Below are 15,861 nucleotides of genomic sequence, written 5' to 3' on the forward strand. Positions count from 1 at the left end.
GTAAATGTCTAAACAACAATAGTGGTAAAGTGGTAAGTGATATAAAGAGAGCCATTACAGAGTGTGCTGCAGATGTACTTAAGGTTTTTTTTTAAGGGTTTTTGTTCAAAAAGAAGGCACAATGATTTCAAAAAAGCTTACACAGTTGACTTTCCTGGTCTAAATAGAGTCACGTGTCCACAAAAGTGTATTTTCAACTTATCCATAGGGTAAATACTGTAAGTTATAACCAGCTAGTGGAAATAGCAAAAACAAGACTGGTATTTGGAAATAAAAAAAATATAACAAAAGGAACATAAATGTATAGAAACTTGAGGCATTAAAATAATTTTAATAAATGATGAAACTAATTGTAAAAGTACAGCATATTCTGTTGCTAGTGTTATGTACATTACATTGGATGACATTTTGCTGTAAACAGTGACACCTGGTGGTGAAATTGTGTCGCTGCAGGGATTTTCAGTTGCTCTAAAGTAGACGTGGCAGTGACGTTAATGCCGGAAATGACCCGGATCGGAACTTTAACTCCTGGGTTGATTACTTTTCACCAGAAACATCGACGGTTCTAGAAAAATGGTCTATTTTTGATTCAAGTAAGTCGGAACTGATTGATTACAGTCACTGATATACGGTTAAACAAAAGAGGCCTCGTCGCGTTCGAATGTCGGATAGTTTAATGTGACTAAACCGTTTGTATAGAGCGTTAGCTTCTAGTAGCTAATGTTAGCCTGTGGTTAGCCGGTCAGGCCGTGATCAGCTGTGAGTCGTGATGGGAGGCCTTCACACAAAACACACTGGGTAGTGATTGTTACTTCACTAGATTTGTAATTAGCTCATTCCAGACTATTTGTGTTCGCCGTGTTACCTAATTTATTTTTTGTTCCCATGTTACGTTTAGTCTGGTTTCTTATCACGTCAGTATCGATGAGCTGAGCTAACGGTACCGGCTAACTAATGATTACCCCCGTTCTAAAATCCTGCTTTTTGAACATGGAATTTCATTGTAGATCCTTTTCTGACTGAATCTAATCCCTCGCGTTTTTGTTCTTTATCACAGACATGTGCGTAGATTTGCCCGTGACGGATACCCCACCCTGGATGTGAGTTTGTCCGCCCACCAGGAGGTCTTCTATCAACATTAGACATCAGACGAGGAGGACCCGGCAGTTCCAGGTGGTCTCTGGTGGTCTCCGGTATCCAGCGGGCTGGTGACCGCTCAGCCTCGGCAAGATGACGTGTCGTGATCGGACACTCGAGTTCCAGTCAGCCTGTAAATCACTCCAGGGCAGACAGGTATGTTTGGACATCTAATTAATGTAATGGAATGTAACTTCAGATAGTATTTAACCCATAAAGAGTCAAACGGCCACTGGTGACCTCAGCCATCTACTGATGTAACTGTTTAATACCTGTTGATCCACTAATCCTATCAATCCATGTAAATAATTGGTAAAATACAGTATGTCGTCTTTTGATGGTCATCAGATATGACCCATTTGGACGTTCAGAGGCTCTGTAGTGAACGTGGAAACACCGTCATCTTCTACAACATTGATTCACCAGTAAAACCCATGGAGTTGGATCAATGACAGTGGATGGAGACACTTGGTTTATGTTCAGTTAATGATAGATTTTACTGAAAAATTCACTTTTTCCTATTTTTGATATAATAATCCTCAACTTTACTTGGAACTTTTATGAACATCTACATGATTAGTAAATTAAATGTTGGAAAATACCTGATTTTCACTGGGAAAAAAACACAAAATACAGAAGTTAATATTACAATAAATGGTGATAAACCACTTAAGGACAGTTAAAAATAGAGAAAAATTCATTTGGGAACTGCCACAAATGTCACACTGGGTCCTTATGGGTTAAACTACTAAAAATTACCTCAACCATAAACATCTAATGCAGCAAAGTAAAACCTATCCTCTAATCTAGCAGTATTATGAATCTAGAGTTATCATAAAAAAACACACGAGGGACAACTCGTGACTCACAGTGACTACTTTTCATACAAGCTTTCGATTGCAGAAGTTGTAGTTGGTGTGTGTTAGTGTTGTATTGCCAGTCTGCTGTTGATACTTTTACTTAAGGAAAAGATCTGTCTACTTCTTCCACCATTGCATTTACACTGGCAACATATTTTTAGAGGTAACTTTACGTAAAAATGGAGTATTATCTCAGCTGGAACGTGTGCTTGGTCTGATAACTTTGTTATGTAGTCACTGGTTTTACAGTGGTTTCTGTTTTGGTGCTGTGATCTCTTTTACTTTTTGTTTCTTTTTATGGCTTGGTCTGTGTCTAGTCTTGCTTGTGATTAGATTCCGTATTCTCATTCAGAATAGGAATAGGAAGAAGAACAGGAAATTTGTGTAGCAGTGACATTACAAATCAAATACCGCGAAGACAAGTGGTCATCTTTTTAGTATGACAACTAAAAGTAGAATCAGTAAATTCATTGTTGCAGATTGATTATTGGTAGCTGAATGTTGAGGGGCAACCCTTGTTTCTTCTTACACTCTGCTTTTTTTGTGTGTGTGTTTTTACAGCAGAATGGAGTCCAGCCCAGTAAGCCAGCTCTCAATGCCCTCCGGCAGCGCAGTGACTTTACTGTTATGGCTAAGTAAGTTCCTTATCCCCCAGTTCATAAATATTTGCTGAAGGAAGCTCTGCTTGTGTTGGTTTTGCCTGTTGCATTATTTGTATTCATTAATTAATATTACATGTGTTCTATATGCATCCATGCTGAGATTACAATATGGCTTCATATTGATATAGTGAATTTCCTCAGACTTCTTTAAATTTAGTAATAACCCAAGAGAGCTGATGTACTCCAGAAATGACTCCATTAATATGTGTAATATTTGTTGCCTTACAGGAGAATTGGGAAAGACTTGAGCAACACATTTGCCAAATTGGAAAAGCTCACTATTTGTAAGTGTCCTTTGAGTGTTATTTAAGCATTATTGAAAGGCTTGGTTTGTGGCCAGAATAATGTCCAACAAGCTGATACTAATTGTTGATGTTTTGATGTCTTAGTGGCAAAAAGAAAATCTTTATTCGATGACAAAGCAGTGGAGATCGAGGAGCTCACATACATCATTAAACAAGTAAGTGTTTTGTCAACATCTAGAAATAGATACTTTTATAATACATAACACATGTAATTTATAGGAAGACTGGTAATACATTTTTTTAATCCAATCTCTGTTTAGTGAATATCCTGTTTTTAACTGTCCTGTGTTTGTGTGTAAAGGATATCAACAGCTTAAACAAACAGATTGCGCAGCTGCAGGACTTGGTGAGGTCTCGTGGAGCTCCAGGAGGTCGACATATCCAAACCCATTCCAACACTATAGTGGTGTCATTACAGGTACTGTTAATGTTCTCTACTATATGTAAGAACATAACAGACAGCAGTAGGAGTCAACTGATTATCAATATGTCAGATATTTACTGTTTTTACAGTTATTTGTAAATTTTTTTTTTTGTGCCATATTCAATAAAATGTATCATTTAAAAGTCCTGTACTTTGGTAATAAAGGTCTCAGAACTGTTAAGTGACCATTCATGTCAAAGTAGTACATCTAATAGAGAGCAATTTTCATTTTATTGACATGCTGCTTTCCTTTAAAATCAATAAAGCGAGTTGAGAATCCCAATATTAACCTCCAGCCATATATGCTGTTTCCAAATGTCAGTTATCAATTTCCTGGATTACTCACAATCTGTATGATATTTGCCCAAAAAACCACATCACACAGTTGACTCCATACCATGCATCAGGTTAAAAACAGGTAAAAATATTACAAGGTTTTATTTCTATTGTTTATAAACTTTGCTGTGTATTCTGTTGTCCACAGTCTAAATTGGCTTCAATGTCCAATGACTTCAAATCAGTCCTCGAGGTCAGAACAGAGGTGAGAAAAGTTTGTAATAATTACAAAACAATCACAGAATTGAAACTTGGAGCAGGTTTCCTATCTGTCGTGTTAACTATCGTCATCATTGTTGTCTGTCTTTGCATCTGCAGAACCTGAAGCAGCAGCGCAGCAGGAGAGAGCAGTTCTCGCAGCCTCCGGTCGCCTCTTCTCCTCTAATGGCCAACAACTTCAGTGAGTCGCTACACATCTCTGCTTATAGCTACAATTATTTCACAAGGGTCTCACATTAATTAAGAAACGAAGATATAAATGATGCATGCTGTTGTAATTTTACAAGGGTGTGTTCACTCCATGTTCATTCTTTTTTTTTTTTTTTTTTTGGCCACATTTAATGCTGTATTATGGGCTCCTGAAGTTAATATGATGTTTCCTATTATTCTTTTGTTTTTACCATATTCCCTCAAATTGTGACTGAAGCTTTTATTTAATTCAACATCAATAATTTATTATTTAAATTCGTGTTATATTAGAGGCAGGCCTTTAGTTGTAAAACCCTATATTTGATGAATAGAATTGGTCATATTTTACTTTGTGTCATTTTGAGCTGCTCTCGTTCATTACAAAACACTGTTCTTTCCTAAACAATTGTTGGAATGTGTTGAAAAAATCTCACTGACTTTCAAGGTTCTCACAGTGCAAATTACATTGTGCATCATGAGATGCTTGAATGTTTCTTAAAACTGCAATTGTTTGACACTAATGCACATAACACACTCACAATGACTGTTACTGGACTGAAAATCATGAAGAATAAGTTTTGTTGATTATAGTATTGAATGCATTAAATTAAATTGGTGTAAATTGTCCTTAACACATTGTATTAAAGGTACCAGAGGTCCTTCACCCTTATTCTTCCTCGCCTGCCGGTATTTGGTCAGATCAGCATTGCCATTATTAAAAACCCAGCTTTTAGCTGACTACTGTTTTTGTGTTTGAGGAAATATGGTAAATTAAACCTTCACCCTCAGCTTTTCTTACACAGTTTGTTTACTTTAAATTAGATTTTCAGAATGAGCAAATAGTGTGAACACACCCTTACCAGTTTCGGCTTTAAAGCAATATTCGTCATGTCTGGCTCCTGCTCAGTTAAATTTTTTTATTAAACCTATATCCTTTAATCAGAGACCCTTTAATAAGCACAGAGACCGCTTATGCTTCCTGTGCCAGCATTTACTACACTGCCAGTAAAATGTTTATGTCCAGTCCATAAGTAACTCATTTAGATAGTAAGCAAAGTACTTACTGTTAATGCTCTAAAATGATTTGATATTTTAAATAAAACACATTTTGATTTTTTTTTCAATTTAAAATTACTCTGGAACTAATTGAAAGCAGGTTTGTTATTTGATGATTATAATTTAACAGATATGCATACACCTGTGTTTTTTTCTAACTGGTTGATTCATGCATTGTATAATCTTTCCATTATAACATAAGTGTCTCAGCAAAAAAAAATCATTATAAAAACATTTGTAAACATGCATATGGAGAAGCTTTGAGTAGTACTGTAGTAGTGTACTTCTGACTTCCTTTTGTTGTTCTACTTTAGCATTTTTACAAGAAGCACATTGCTTGAAACTTCACCAAAGATGTCTCGGGTATACAAAAGCATTTTACTGGCAGTGTCATCTCAAAACAGCAGCTGTTGTGATAGAGACTGCTCGAAAACCTTGTGAATGATTATTACTGTATTTGGTCATTTGTAATGTAAAAATTAAAAAATATTTTAGGGAGCCGCAAAAAAGGGGCCCAGGAGCCGCATGCAGCTCGCGAGCCGCGCAATGACTACCAGGGCTATACAACCTCAAATTTAAAAGGTATTTCCCTGGAACGTTTGCCTCTCCCAGCGGGTTTAACTAGCTCCAGTATGTCCCGCTGTACTTTCTGCTTTTCCCCCTCTACCACTGAGGACTTCTCTCATCCTCTTAAACATGTACACATGTTTTCTTTCTTGTCTTCCGTCAGAGAGCTCAGTCTTGATGCAGGACGAATCCAGGAGTCTGGGGGATGTAGCCATCGACATGGACTCCCAAACCAATCCCTTGCAGCTCCAGCTTATTGATGAGCAGGTAGAGTATTTGTGCATGCATGTGAAAGTCAGTCTAACTAAGAAAGATGTAGAGTCTTACTTTGAATACATGCTGACCTGACATTCCCATAAATATCCCATATAGTCATGAAATAAAACATAATCATTCAACATTATTCACCATGGATCAGCATTTGTTATTGTGAATTACTCTCAGTTTATAGGTAGTGACATGTGAGTATGTAGATTAGAACTTATAACTGTGCTACCAAGAGAGGAAGAAGTGACTGTCAGATCAAGAAAATAGTGAAATCTGATCCCTGTTCATTTTAGTAGTGGAGGTGAAATGTCGACTATGTGCCTCCCCTCTCCACACACTTCTGTCAAAGATTCATAGATTTAAATATTTACTGATACTTACTGAAGCTTCAGAGCCCCAGAAATGGTATTTAGCATGGCCCTACAATGAATAACTAACACACTAGTTACAAATTTATAGAAATATCGTTCTGAAATCTGTGATGGAAGTGACGTGTTCTGTGTAGACTCCACATAGGTCTGTTCTAACGAGGCTTCATTTGAAACCTCCTCGGTTTTTTTTCATTACAGGACTCATACATCCAGAGCCGTGCAGACACCATGCAGAACATTGAGAGCACCATTGTGGAGCTGGGTTCTATATTTCAACAACTGGCACACATGGTCAAGGAGCAAGAGGAGACCATCCAGAGGTAAAACTGAGAAATATATGGTGTCACTGTAATTTCAGTGATAATAGGGAAGCTCAGCATGCTGTAAAATCTGATCCTGTCTAGATAAATAACCAGATATTTGTCCCGAACCTACTGATTTGACATTAAGTTAATGAAATGTTGCATGAAGAATTAATATCTCTCAATCTCATTCCAGGATCGACGCTAACGTGGAGGACACCCAGCTCAACGTGGAGGCGGCCCACACAGAAATTCTCAAATACTTCCAGTCAGTCTCCTCCAACCGCTGGCTGATGATCAAGATCTTTCTCGTCCTCATCGTCTTCTTCATCGTCTTTGTCGTCTTCTTTGCTTAAAGAAAAGAAGAGCAACTGAAGAAGAGGAGGGAAATGCACACGGACGGAGCAGAAGTAAGACTAAGCTGTGCTGAGATGACATGCTCAGTATTTGAAGGAGAGGCTTCTCTATCACAAACGGTTTGATGGAGGTTTGGGACCTACTCAGAAAAAACAGACTTTGCGGATTTTCCCAATCCACAGACTTTTGATCTTAATTCAACAATGCAATTCTCTGCCACTGCAGAAGGAGGACATTGAATGCTGTCCAAATAAAAAGAATAAATTATCTCAAATCAGTGAGCAGAATACTGCTCTTTACTTCAACCAAGAGTTCACATCTAAATGGCTATAATTTAATGGTTTGATTCTGCAAACTGTCTTTTTAATTTAGAGTTTCTTGTTTACCCCCTTTGTACATGTCATAAATTATTTGTATTTTTCAAAGCCAAATACCCAAACTGGAGTCCTCAATTAACCCTCAATCATTTTGTCTCTTAGATGTTCTTGACTAACTTTTTATTGAAGAGTATGACTGCCACTTACCAACATTTTTCTGTTTTGCTTTTGAAGTTTATTTGCCAAATGGGTACTCTTAGAAAACTGTGACATGTTAGGAGGACACTCGCACAAAGCAGAGGAGCCAGCTGAAGGGAACTTCATACATGAGCTGTACAAAATGTTGATGAGCAGTCATAAAACAGCTGTTTTAAGTGAAACTGTTTGGACTGTCTGGTTGCCTCGCACATTCAGGGGTCGGAGACAGACACAGTGAAATGATTCTGATTTGACATCAGTGCTAATGAAGGGGTTACCCTGGTTGTGAAGTTAATCAGCCAGACTCCCTGAAGTGTCTGGTTGGATGTCACTGTTGTAGTTGCTTCAGTTCTTTATAGATCTAATGTACAGGAACTTATTTAAAAAGACCATGACTTTTTAAGAAGAAAGAAAGCATTCTTCCTATTTTTTCCTGTCTGTTTTTTTTAGCCAAATGCCTTGACTTCAGTGTATAAAGTGCAAATAGTTATAATGATGTATTAAGAAAGTGCATATTAATAAAATAATAATGGGGTACTGGCATTCATGGCTGAGATTTTCTTTGGATAAGAGGATTAGTCAGCAGAGATATAATTAGCCAAGCTGGGTCTGAAGTGAGTCCACAGTGATGCACTAAGAAGGGCTCAGCTGCAGTTAGTATGAATTATATAACGTTTCCAGCACATAAACATGTTTTTGTCTTATACAATGGTTGCATGTGACGAAGTACTATTATATTCCACTACATCTCAAAGGAAATTATTGTACTTTCTACCCCATTACATTTATCAAAGAGCTTTAGCCACTTTTCAGTTCATAGTTTTCTGTCCCATTCAGTTCATGGTTGTGAATCTTTAGAGAGGATGCAGCCAATCCAGGATTGTGTTTTAAAGAGACATCATCCTTTAGTTTATCACAAGGCCATGACACTAGCAGTAGCATAACTCTAAAAATAATACTCGAGTAATTTTCAGTTTTCACACTGAACATTTCCTGATAGCTCTGGCTTACTTTTACTTTAGGGACATTTTCAAAATAGAAATTTTACTTGTAGGTCAGTATTTCTGTGGTAAGGAATTAATGCTTTTAATTAAGCAACATATCTGAACACATTATCTGCCATGGATTTTAAATTAAAAGTACTGATATGTATTGCTTGATTTTGCCATCACTTTGAAGTGATGAATGTCCACATCTTTGGGTAAAACATTTGCTCCTATTGTTTTAAAATGCAACAGATGCTATATTATTTTTTTGACCAAAATTGAGAAGACACTTTTTTATGGAAAAAAGCCATTATTTTAATCACACAGAAAGAATGCAAACATTGTAGTACATGCCCTCAAATCCATGCAATTTCGTATCCATAATAAAAAATACCATTATTATGTTTCTAGTCATTCCCCACTTACAGAACTTGCTTGATCAATATACTAAATTACGACTGAGCTAGACTTTGTTTGCTTATATATACAGATGTGGGCCTGAGCTGAACCTTCCCCCTGCTCCTCTACTGTACAAGACAGCTGTTCTGCCTGTTACATAACATGATTTTAAAGAGAGTGCAATTTTACGTCAAAGTCAGCATGAGCTGCCATTTAGGAACTCATCATATTAGTACAGTTATTTGTAAGTAAACAAGTTTATTGACTGTTAACCCTCATTCACCATCTCTGTAGTTATTCCTTCCTCTTTTCAGAGGTCAAAATGGCTACAAAACTCCTTCCACCTCCTTTTTTGGTAAACATTCCCTGTTCTCTTCTTTATGCTGACCATCAGTTTTGTGCTTACTCCCCCTCCCTCTTTATTCCTCAGAGACCCCCTCTCTCCTCTCCCTCTGAATATCCTCCCCCTGCTTGCCTCTCCCCCTCTCTTTCACCCTTGGGCGCTCTGCTCCATTGGGGTGATCTCTGGCATGCTCTTGCTCCTTCCCTTCCTCGCCCTGGCATTGATGGCCTCCTCTTCTCCACTGTCCTCCTCATCGGACCAATCCACCTGCTGCTGCAGATTCCCTTTGGAACCTCTCATGGTGCTGCCTTTAAATAGGTTCCCTGTGCGAAACTTAGTGCGGAATGTGTCAAAGGAGAGGCTTTTGCTGCGCTGTTGCTTTTCATAGACTTGGTCCTGAGGATGCACTTCTTCGTTTCCACTTACTTCATCCACACAATCGCGCAACACAGTGCGAAATAGACGAGGAACCTCATGAACTTCAGGCTCCATTTGTGACACAAGTTTCCTGAATCTACAATGGGAATAAAACTGGAATTAACAATCAAGTCAAGATTTACAGTCATCAATCAGACAGACGCCCATTTATGTAGCCAGTAAAGGGTTATGTTTCACTGGGCCCGATGGGGTGAGAGTATATTTAAAAGCATAATGTGGACAGTGAGTGACAGAACACTTGCAATGGACTGGACTGCAATGACTAACTAAACCACTACACCTATTTTCAATTTTACAACAGACCAATGCTACTGCTGTAATGTACTCGTATCTACTGAATTAATTGCTTGTTATAGTTTATTATGTATTTTGACATGTGTTGTGTGTCTATCTGATATTTACAAGGAGGACAGGATTTTTGTATCTGGATTATAGCAAACGATACTATTCATTTGATGAGTTAAACCAGGTAAACAAATACGGTCGGATGCAGAGAAGCACTGATCTTTAACTTTTCTTATGCAAACTTCATGGTAATATTACAACTAGTCATGTTATAGAGCTGCTCTTGTCTGTATATATTTTTCACTCGTGCTTTCTCAGCTCCATTTCAAGTATCAGTTAAACCAGTTGTGTTCCCTCTGCCAGTTTTCATCTCCTTTATTTGTCCCAGCCTCTTACCTGACAATCACAGGGCCGCACTGTGAAGGTGGGATCTTGGCGCAGAGGTCCTGCAGCTCAAGCAGGTCATTTGGGGTCAGCTCATAGGGCTGTGGGGTCGGGTTGTTGGCCAGCCAGCTGTAGTCAGCAGTGGAGGAAGAGCTACGGCGCCGGCGCCGACCCTCTGTTGCCCTCTCCAAACGGATACGCTCTGTGCGTTTCACCATGGCCCCCAGCTCCAGCATCAGTGTGTTGGTCACCAGCTCCTCAGTGCTGCGGTGCCCAGGAACTTTGGGCTCAAGGGAGAAAACAGCCGACCAAGGAAACATCTGTGAAAGATGGACAGGAAATACTCCGTGTTACATCAAAACGGTTTGAGGCAGCAAAAAAAAAAAAAGATCATGATATAAACTAGAGAGATGTGGAGTTAACCATTTTCTCACACTTTGCAGTTACTCAGCTGTGATCCCATTTTGCAAGCACTCTTCAAGACAGTTTGTTCATATTTTTACAAAAATTACTTGAAGATGTAAAGTGTACTTTGTTGTAGAGAGAAGGATGCATAGCAAGAATATGATTAAGACAAAAAGTCCTTATTAATTAATAGCTGAAAATAACAACAGCCCGACTAGATTAATCTGACTTATAATATCTTTGTAGTGAAGAGAATTCCATTTTTAAAAACAACAGGGAGTCTCTTTAGACAGTTTGTAAGTGGGATGAAAGGATTTCAGATGTTTATCTCTTTAGAGCAGTTTCCAATAATAAAAAAAATAGATGTAATCTTCCATTCTACAAGTAAATTAATGATTCTTGTCCTTTTTTCTTTCATTTATTTGTTAATGTTTATAATGTCTTCCTGTTACTTCATGTGTTAACTTTGCATATGTATTTTTATATGGTTTGAATATTAAGACAATAACATAAGGATTAAGAAATACAGTCATGAGAGGTGTGTAGTGAGTGTGTAGTAGTTGTAAATGTTTAGAGAAATACAGTTTCTATTCTTCCATCTCTCTATCAGATATACAGTATCTTACCGGTGTTACATTATTATCTGACTCAGAATCGGTTTAAGTACAAGTGCAAACAGCTCATATCACTGATCAATTCACACTATGTTTTTTTAAGAATAGTCTTATCACCTCCTATTCTTCTGCTCTAAATGCATACGTAGGGTTAGGGATTAATTGGAGTTAAATCATTGTCTTACCGTCATGAAAAAGGTTCACAAAGCTGCAGTGTGTTCTTGTCTGATAATAATCCACTTGTTCAGTGAAAGCCTCTGTTAGCAGCGGGATGGGCAGTGGGCCTCCATGGGCTCTAAAAAAGCTGGGACATTAAAAAAGTGTGATACACAGTGTAGCACACAGCTACCTGACTGCCTTGCTGGTTTGATGGTCCTGGGCAGACAATACTTTTGTGTGGAGCATGTGGAGTGTGTGTGTGAGTTTGGGATTGAGAATAAACGTAATCCTGTATTAATATAGAACGAGTGATGAGATGAGCTTACCCCGTGACATGAGTGTACATCTGTTTGAGAACTGTTGGTTAGTATATATCACTGACTGTGCATTTACACTGATATAAACTAAATTAGGCTTTAACACAATGGAGGCTATTAGGAAAACTGTTTTAATTTCACTTCATTATATTTTATTACACTTTTGGATAGAATATTTTTTTCTGTAGGACTGGTTATCACTGAAAAAAGGTACAGCAAACTGGGAAGGTTGAAAGTACTTTAGCAGTTTCTGCCTTCCTTTCATGGACAGTTATTACATTTTAAGCATATTTTAAACTTATTCCTATGATTATTACGTGTTATGGTCTTAAAATAAACTGTCTAGGCTTTGTGTGGAAATAGCCTCTTGGGTCACAGACAATAATCCATGAGACATTTCTGTAATTAGCAGACAAGTATTACAATAATAGTACATAATTTCCTATGTATTCTGTCTTCCACACTCTTATACCCTCCTAGCAGTTGTTTCAATACAATATTGTAGCTACAGTCTAGTTCTAGGGTTTCCGCACCACTCAGCACTGAACCACCAAATCCCAGATTATATTCAAATCCACAGAGTACCTGGAAGAATAGGCTAAATGATTGTAAGCTAATGACAGTTATAATCTAATTAAAGTTGCCTTCAGTGTCTGTGGTGCTAATTAACAGTGTTTCTAACCATGTGACCAACACTCATTGAATAATTTTTTTATTTTTTTTTTTGTTGATTGCAAAATTTTTTATGCAGAAGAGTTGCAGCATAATTCCACAAAATCATCACTAAACCCACAGTATAGCTACACTTACATGAGACTTCTTTCATATTATTAAAAAATATATTAATATGTTGTGAAGTAGTTGCCAGTCTGAAAATAAGACAGCTAATGTTGGCTAATTGTCCAGTTACAATCACTTTGTTGTTTCTTTTGCACCAATTATTAAAACATTTTAATGTGGTAGTTTTTAGTTGTGATTGATTTTTAATTTTTAAATTATTTAATATAGATATAATATCTCTCTGCTGGAATCTACTATAATAACAATCTTGTCTATATCCCTCTTCTAAACATTGTAAAAATTTGAATATTAGTACAGACTCTTCTCTTCTTATTATTACCTATACTTATGCATGTTTTTTTTTTTTTTTTTTTTTTTTTTTTTACAGCCAATGAGTATAGCTTTGGATATAGTTATTAGACTACTATAATGGAGTGTTGAAATGTAACACCCCATCATAGTGGTGCCTATGATGTGTCAGAGTACATTTTCTACTGCATTTACTTCCTCCTCCCCTCATATCTTCTCTTGCTTGAGTTAAAAATTACTTTGGATTGCGTTAACCTTACATAAAGCTGACGCATAGGATTATGGCATCTCAGAATGTTTTTGTTTATCTAGTTCAAGATTTCAGTGTACAATTTTAGGAAGTAAACAAACCCAATTTTCTTACCACCCCTGCAGTGCAAAGCTTCACTGACAATATTGTAAATGATTACAGCTGTCCTTTAAATCACTGTTTCCGGCTTCTTCCATCAGGATAAGACACAGAATTCCATGTACAAAGTAAACAGCCTATAAAATATAATTGCCCCTGTGGTTGTAAAGTATCTCTATCTGTAAACATAACCACCTCTAACTGGCCTGCTACCTCAGCACCTAACAGAAAGCAGTGAAACCAGTATAAACTGAAGCCTACCTAGATCTGAATGTGAATGAAACAAAGGATTTTGATTTTAGATGTCACTGACCCTGCAACCACTTTAAGTGATGGAGAGAACATTAAATTTGTGGAGTCATCTGAGTGTCTGGACACTATAACTGACAACAGGCCGTGCTTTCATTTTTTTGAGAGCTGTAGTAGTCTTTTTACTAGAAAAAGACATTCAGAGACACTTACATTTACACAAGTGTTAAACATACAACCCACGGGCCAAAACCAGCCAACCAAAGGTTCATATCCAGCCCACAGGGTGAATTTGCGAAGTGCAAAAATTACACTGAAGTCATTAACGGTCAAGGGTATCAAACTCATTTTAGTTCAGGGGCCACATACAGCCCAATGGGATCTTAAGTGAGTCAGACCAATAAAATAATAGCACAATAGCCTATAAATCCTGAAAACTCCAAATTCCAAACTACAAAATTTGAAATATATTATGACTGTTACTATATGTTTTTGTACCTTTGTAGAACTGTGAACTATAATGCAGATGTATAAATGATAAACTGAGGCATAATATTGTTAAAAGTGAATTTATTTTTCCACCTCACCATAGTTGTTGAGGTTATTCACGTTTTTTTTTTTTTTTGCACCAAAACAGTTTAGGTTTCTGTAAAAAAAAAAAAAAAAAAAAAAAAAAAAAAGACCCGACTAAACATGGCGGCTGTGTCCTCAGGCTTCATCTGTGTTGACCTCACTCTGTCTGTGGTGCTGTGGGTCTGTCCGTGGATGAAGCTGACCTGCTCAGTTGAGTTGAGGTGAGGTGTGCGTTTGTCGCTAGAGGTCATCAGAGGGTCATCACGCCGCCTCGAGGACTTTCCCCAAAAACACGTCCTTCTACGTCACCAACCCCCGCCCCGCCTCGTGCCACCGGGTCTGTTGTCTGTCAGCTGCACGAGACTCGACCAAACGGCGGTATCTCCTATCAAACATGAAGTGAATGGCACCGCTGGGCTTCAGCTTCTACAATAGATAAAGTGTCAGGTCGTTGTTTTCTATCGACGTGGAGGTTGTTCTTGCGTGGGAACAGCTCCGTCCTGCTCTGCGTGTTTTTTCCCCGGCGGCTGGCGCTCTTTGTAACTCCTAAAGTGGATGGTAAGTAGCTTTGACTGCGGGGTTAGCTAGTAGCACCACAGCTAGGTCAGTTTGTGTCAATCACTGACCGCTGATGAACCAAACACAAATGACCGAAAGAAGAGCACAATGTCTCAGCTTTACCACGGCGGATTATCAGCAAACTCACTACTGTCGATAAGATCCGTGTTAAATTAACATTAAACTTCATTGTCTGAAAGTTGTCATCTGTCTGCTTGAACCTCGTGATCAGATGTTTCAGAGGCCAGGGTCCAACTCATTACTGACCTTAACCAGTTGAATCATGAATTTTACAATAATACACACATGGTTATTCTCATACGATTAAAACATTAGAGGAAGTAATTTTAATACCAGAGCCGGTGCAGCAAATTGACTCTAAAATAAGAGCGGTATGAATGTTTGTATTATTTCTTTTTCTTTATATTTTCTTTGTGGGTCATCCATATGCCCCACTGAAGAGGCTGTTTCCCCTTAACAGAGGTGGTGTTAAATCCTATTACAACTAAGATTAAATACTGGCTGGTTGACAGCATCCCTGATTTAACTCAGGTCTTGATTAACCTTTTAATCCAGATTACTGTTTTGCGTGTTTTGACTCCATATTTTGAGATTCGATTATTGCCTCTTAGATCCTTTACTATTAAAGTGAAGAACTGACCACATGCTCCCACATTAAATAATGCCATATGCCTGTTATTTGAAAGATGACAGTAGAGACTGTCAGGAAACAAAAGGATACAGTTTTGCAGATGAATGGCAACAAAGGCCCTCATTCAGAATGCAACGAGTGACAGACTGTCATGTTGTAGTTTGAATATTTCCTTGTTGTCACTAAACTGAACAAATCAAACTAGCTTGTTATCAGAAGGTTGTGCTCAGTGATGCAAGACTTGACATGTCAACCTCATGAAGTCATTCACAGACTTGGTTTGAAGCAGTTCTACAAGACCTTTATTGTTCAACGGTCTTTTTCGGCTGCTCCAGGTATTTTATATGATACTTGTCTCTTCATGACACCTTTGAACTTCAGTTATGTATGACTGTTATTCTTGTTTTCAGATGTAGTAAACAAAGTGAGCTGTGACAGAAATGATCTGAATCTGACAGGAGTAATGATGTTGAGCCTTGAGGCTTTAGTGCATG

At 37.8% G+C, this 15,861-nt stretch overlaps 2 protein-coding genes across 5 annotated transcripts; one reads left to right on the top strand and one right to left on the bottom strand.

The window, feature by feature from the left end:
- The first annotated feature begins 470 nt into the window (after window positions 1-470).
- stx5a (syntaxin 5A) lies at window positions 471-8,110 on the top strand. 4 transcript variants are annotated; one of them, XM_030144743.1, is made up of 12 exons: window positions 471-593; window positions 1,058-1,293; window positions 2,559-2,632; window positions 2,888-2,943; window positions 3,049-3,119; window positions 3,266-3,382; window positions 3,873-3,929; window positions 4,043-4,124; window positions 5,684-5,770; window positions 5,919-6,022; window positions 6,592-6,713; window positions 6,892-8,110. In XM_030144743.1, exons 2-12 carry the CDS (start codon window positions 1,231-1,233, stop codon window positions 7,049-7,051), a joined length of 993 nt encoding a protein of 330 aa, XP_030000603.1. In that variant the 5' UTR covers window positions 471-593; window positions 1,058-1,230; the 3' UTR covers window positions 7,052-8,110. The 4 variants fall into 4 exon arrangements, with proteins under 4 accessions (XP_030000603.1, XP_030000604.1, XP_030000605.1 ...); XM_030144744.1 differs by having other exon boundaries at window positions 2,562-2,632; XM_030144745.1 differs by lacking the exon at window positions 5,684-5,770.
- Window positions 8,111-8,843: 733 nt separating this feature from the next.
- Window positions 8,844-11,858, bottom strand: LOC115426630 (protein RD3). The gene is made up of 3 exons (XM_030144749.1): window positions 11,607-11,858; window positions 10,415-10,722; window positions 8,844-9,809 (listed from the first exon to the last, which is right to left on the bottom strand). Exons 1-3 carry the CDS (start codon window positions 11,610-11,612, stop codon window positions 9,443-9,445), a joined length of 681 nt encoding a protein of 226 aa, XP_030000609.1. The 5' UTR covers window positions 11,613-11,858; the 3' UTR covers window positions 8,844-9,442.
- Between the last annotated feature and the right edge of the window lie 4,003 nt (window positions 11,859-15,861).

This window comes from Sphaeramia orbicularis, chromosome 10 (genome assembly GCF_902148855.1).
Source record: "Sphaeramia orbicularis chromosome 10, fSphaOr1.1, whole genome shotgun sequence".
Classification (NCBI taxonomy): Eukaryota; Metazoa; Chordata; class Actinopteri; order Kurtiformes; family Apogonidae; genus Sphaeramia; species Sphaeramia orbicularis.

What these genes read in the sequence shown, in the direction of transcription:
- stx5a (XM_030144743.1), top strand. Translation starts at nt 1,231, where the DNA reads ATGACGTGTCGTGATCGGACACTCGAGTTCCAGTCAGCCTGTAAATCA. An exon ending in AATCACTCCAGGGCAGACAG is followed by an intron (nt 1,294 to 2,558) that starts GTATGTTTGGAC and finishes GTGTTTTTACAG; the next exon opens with CAGAATGGAGTCCAGCCCAG. An exon ending in TCTAATGGCCAACAACTTCA is followed by an intron (nt 4,125 to 5,683) that starts GTGAGTCGCTAC and finishes AAAATATTTTAG; the next exon opens with GGAGCCGCAAAAAAGGGGCC.
- LOC115426630 (XM_030144749.1), bottom strand. An exon ending in TGCGGCCCTGTGATTGTCAG is followed by an intron (nt 9,810 to 10,414) that starts GTAAGAGGCTGG and finishes TTCCCATTGTAG; the next exon opens with ATTCAGGAAACTTGTGTCAC.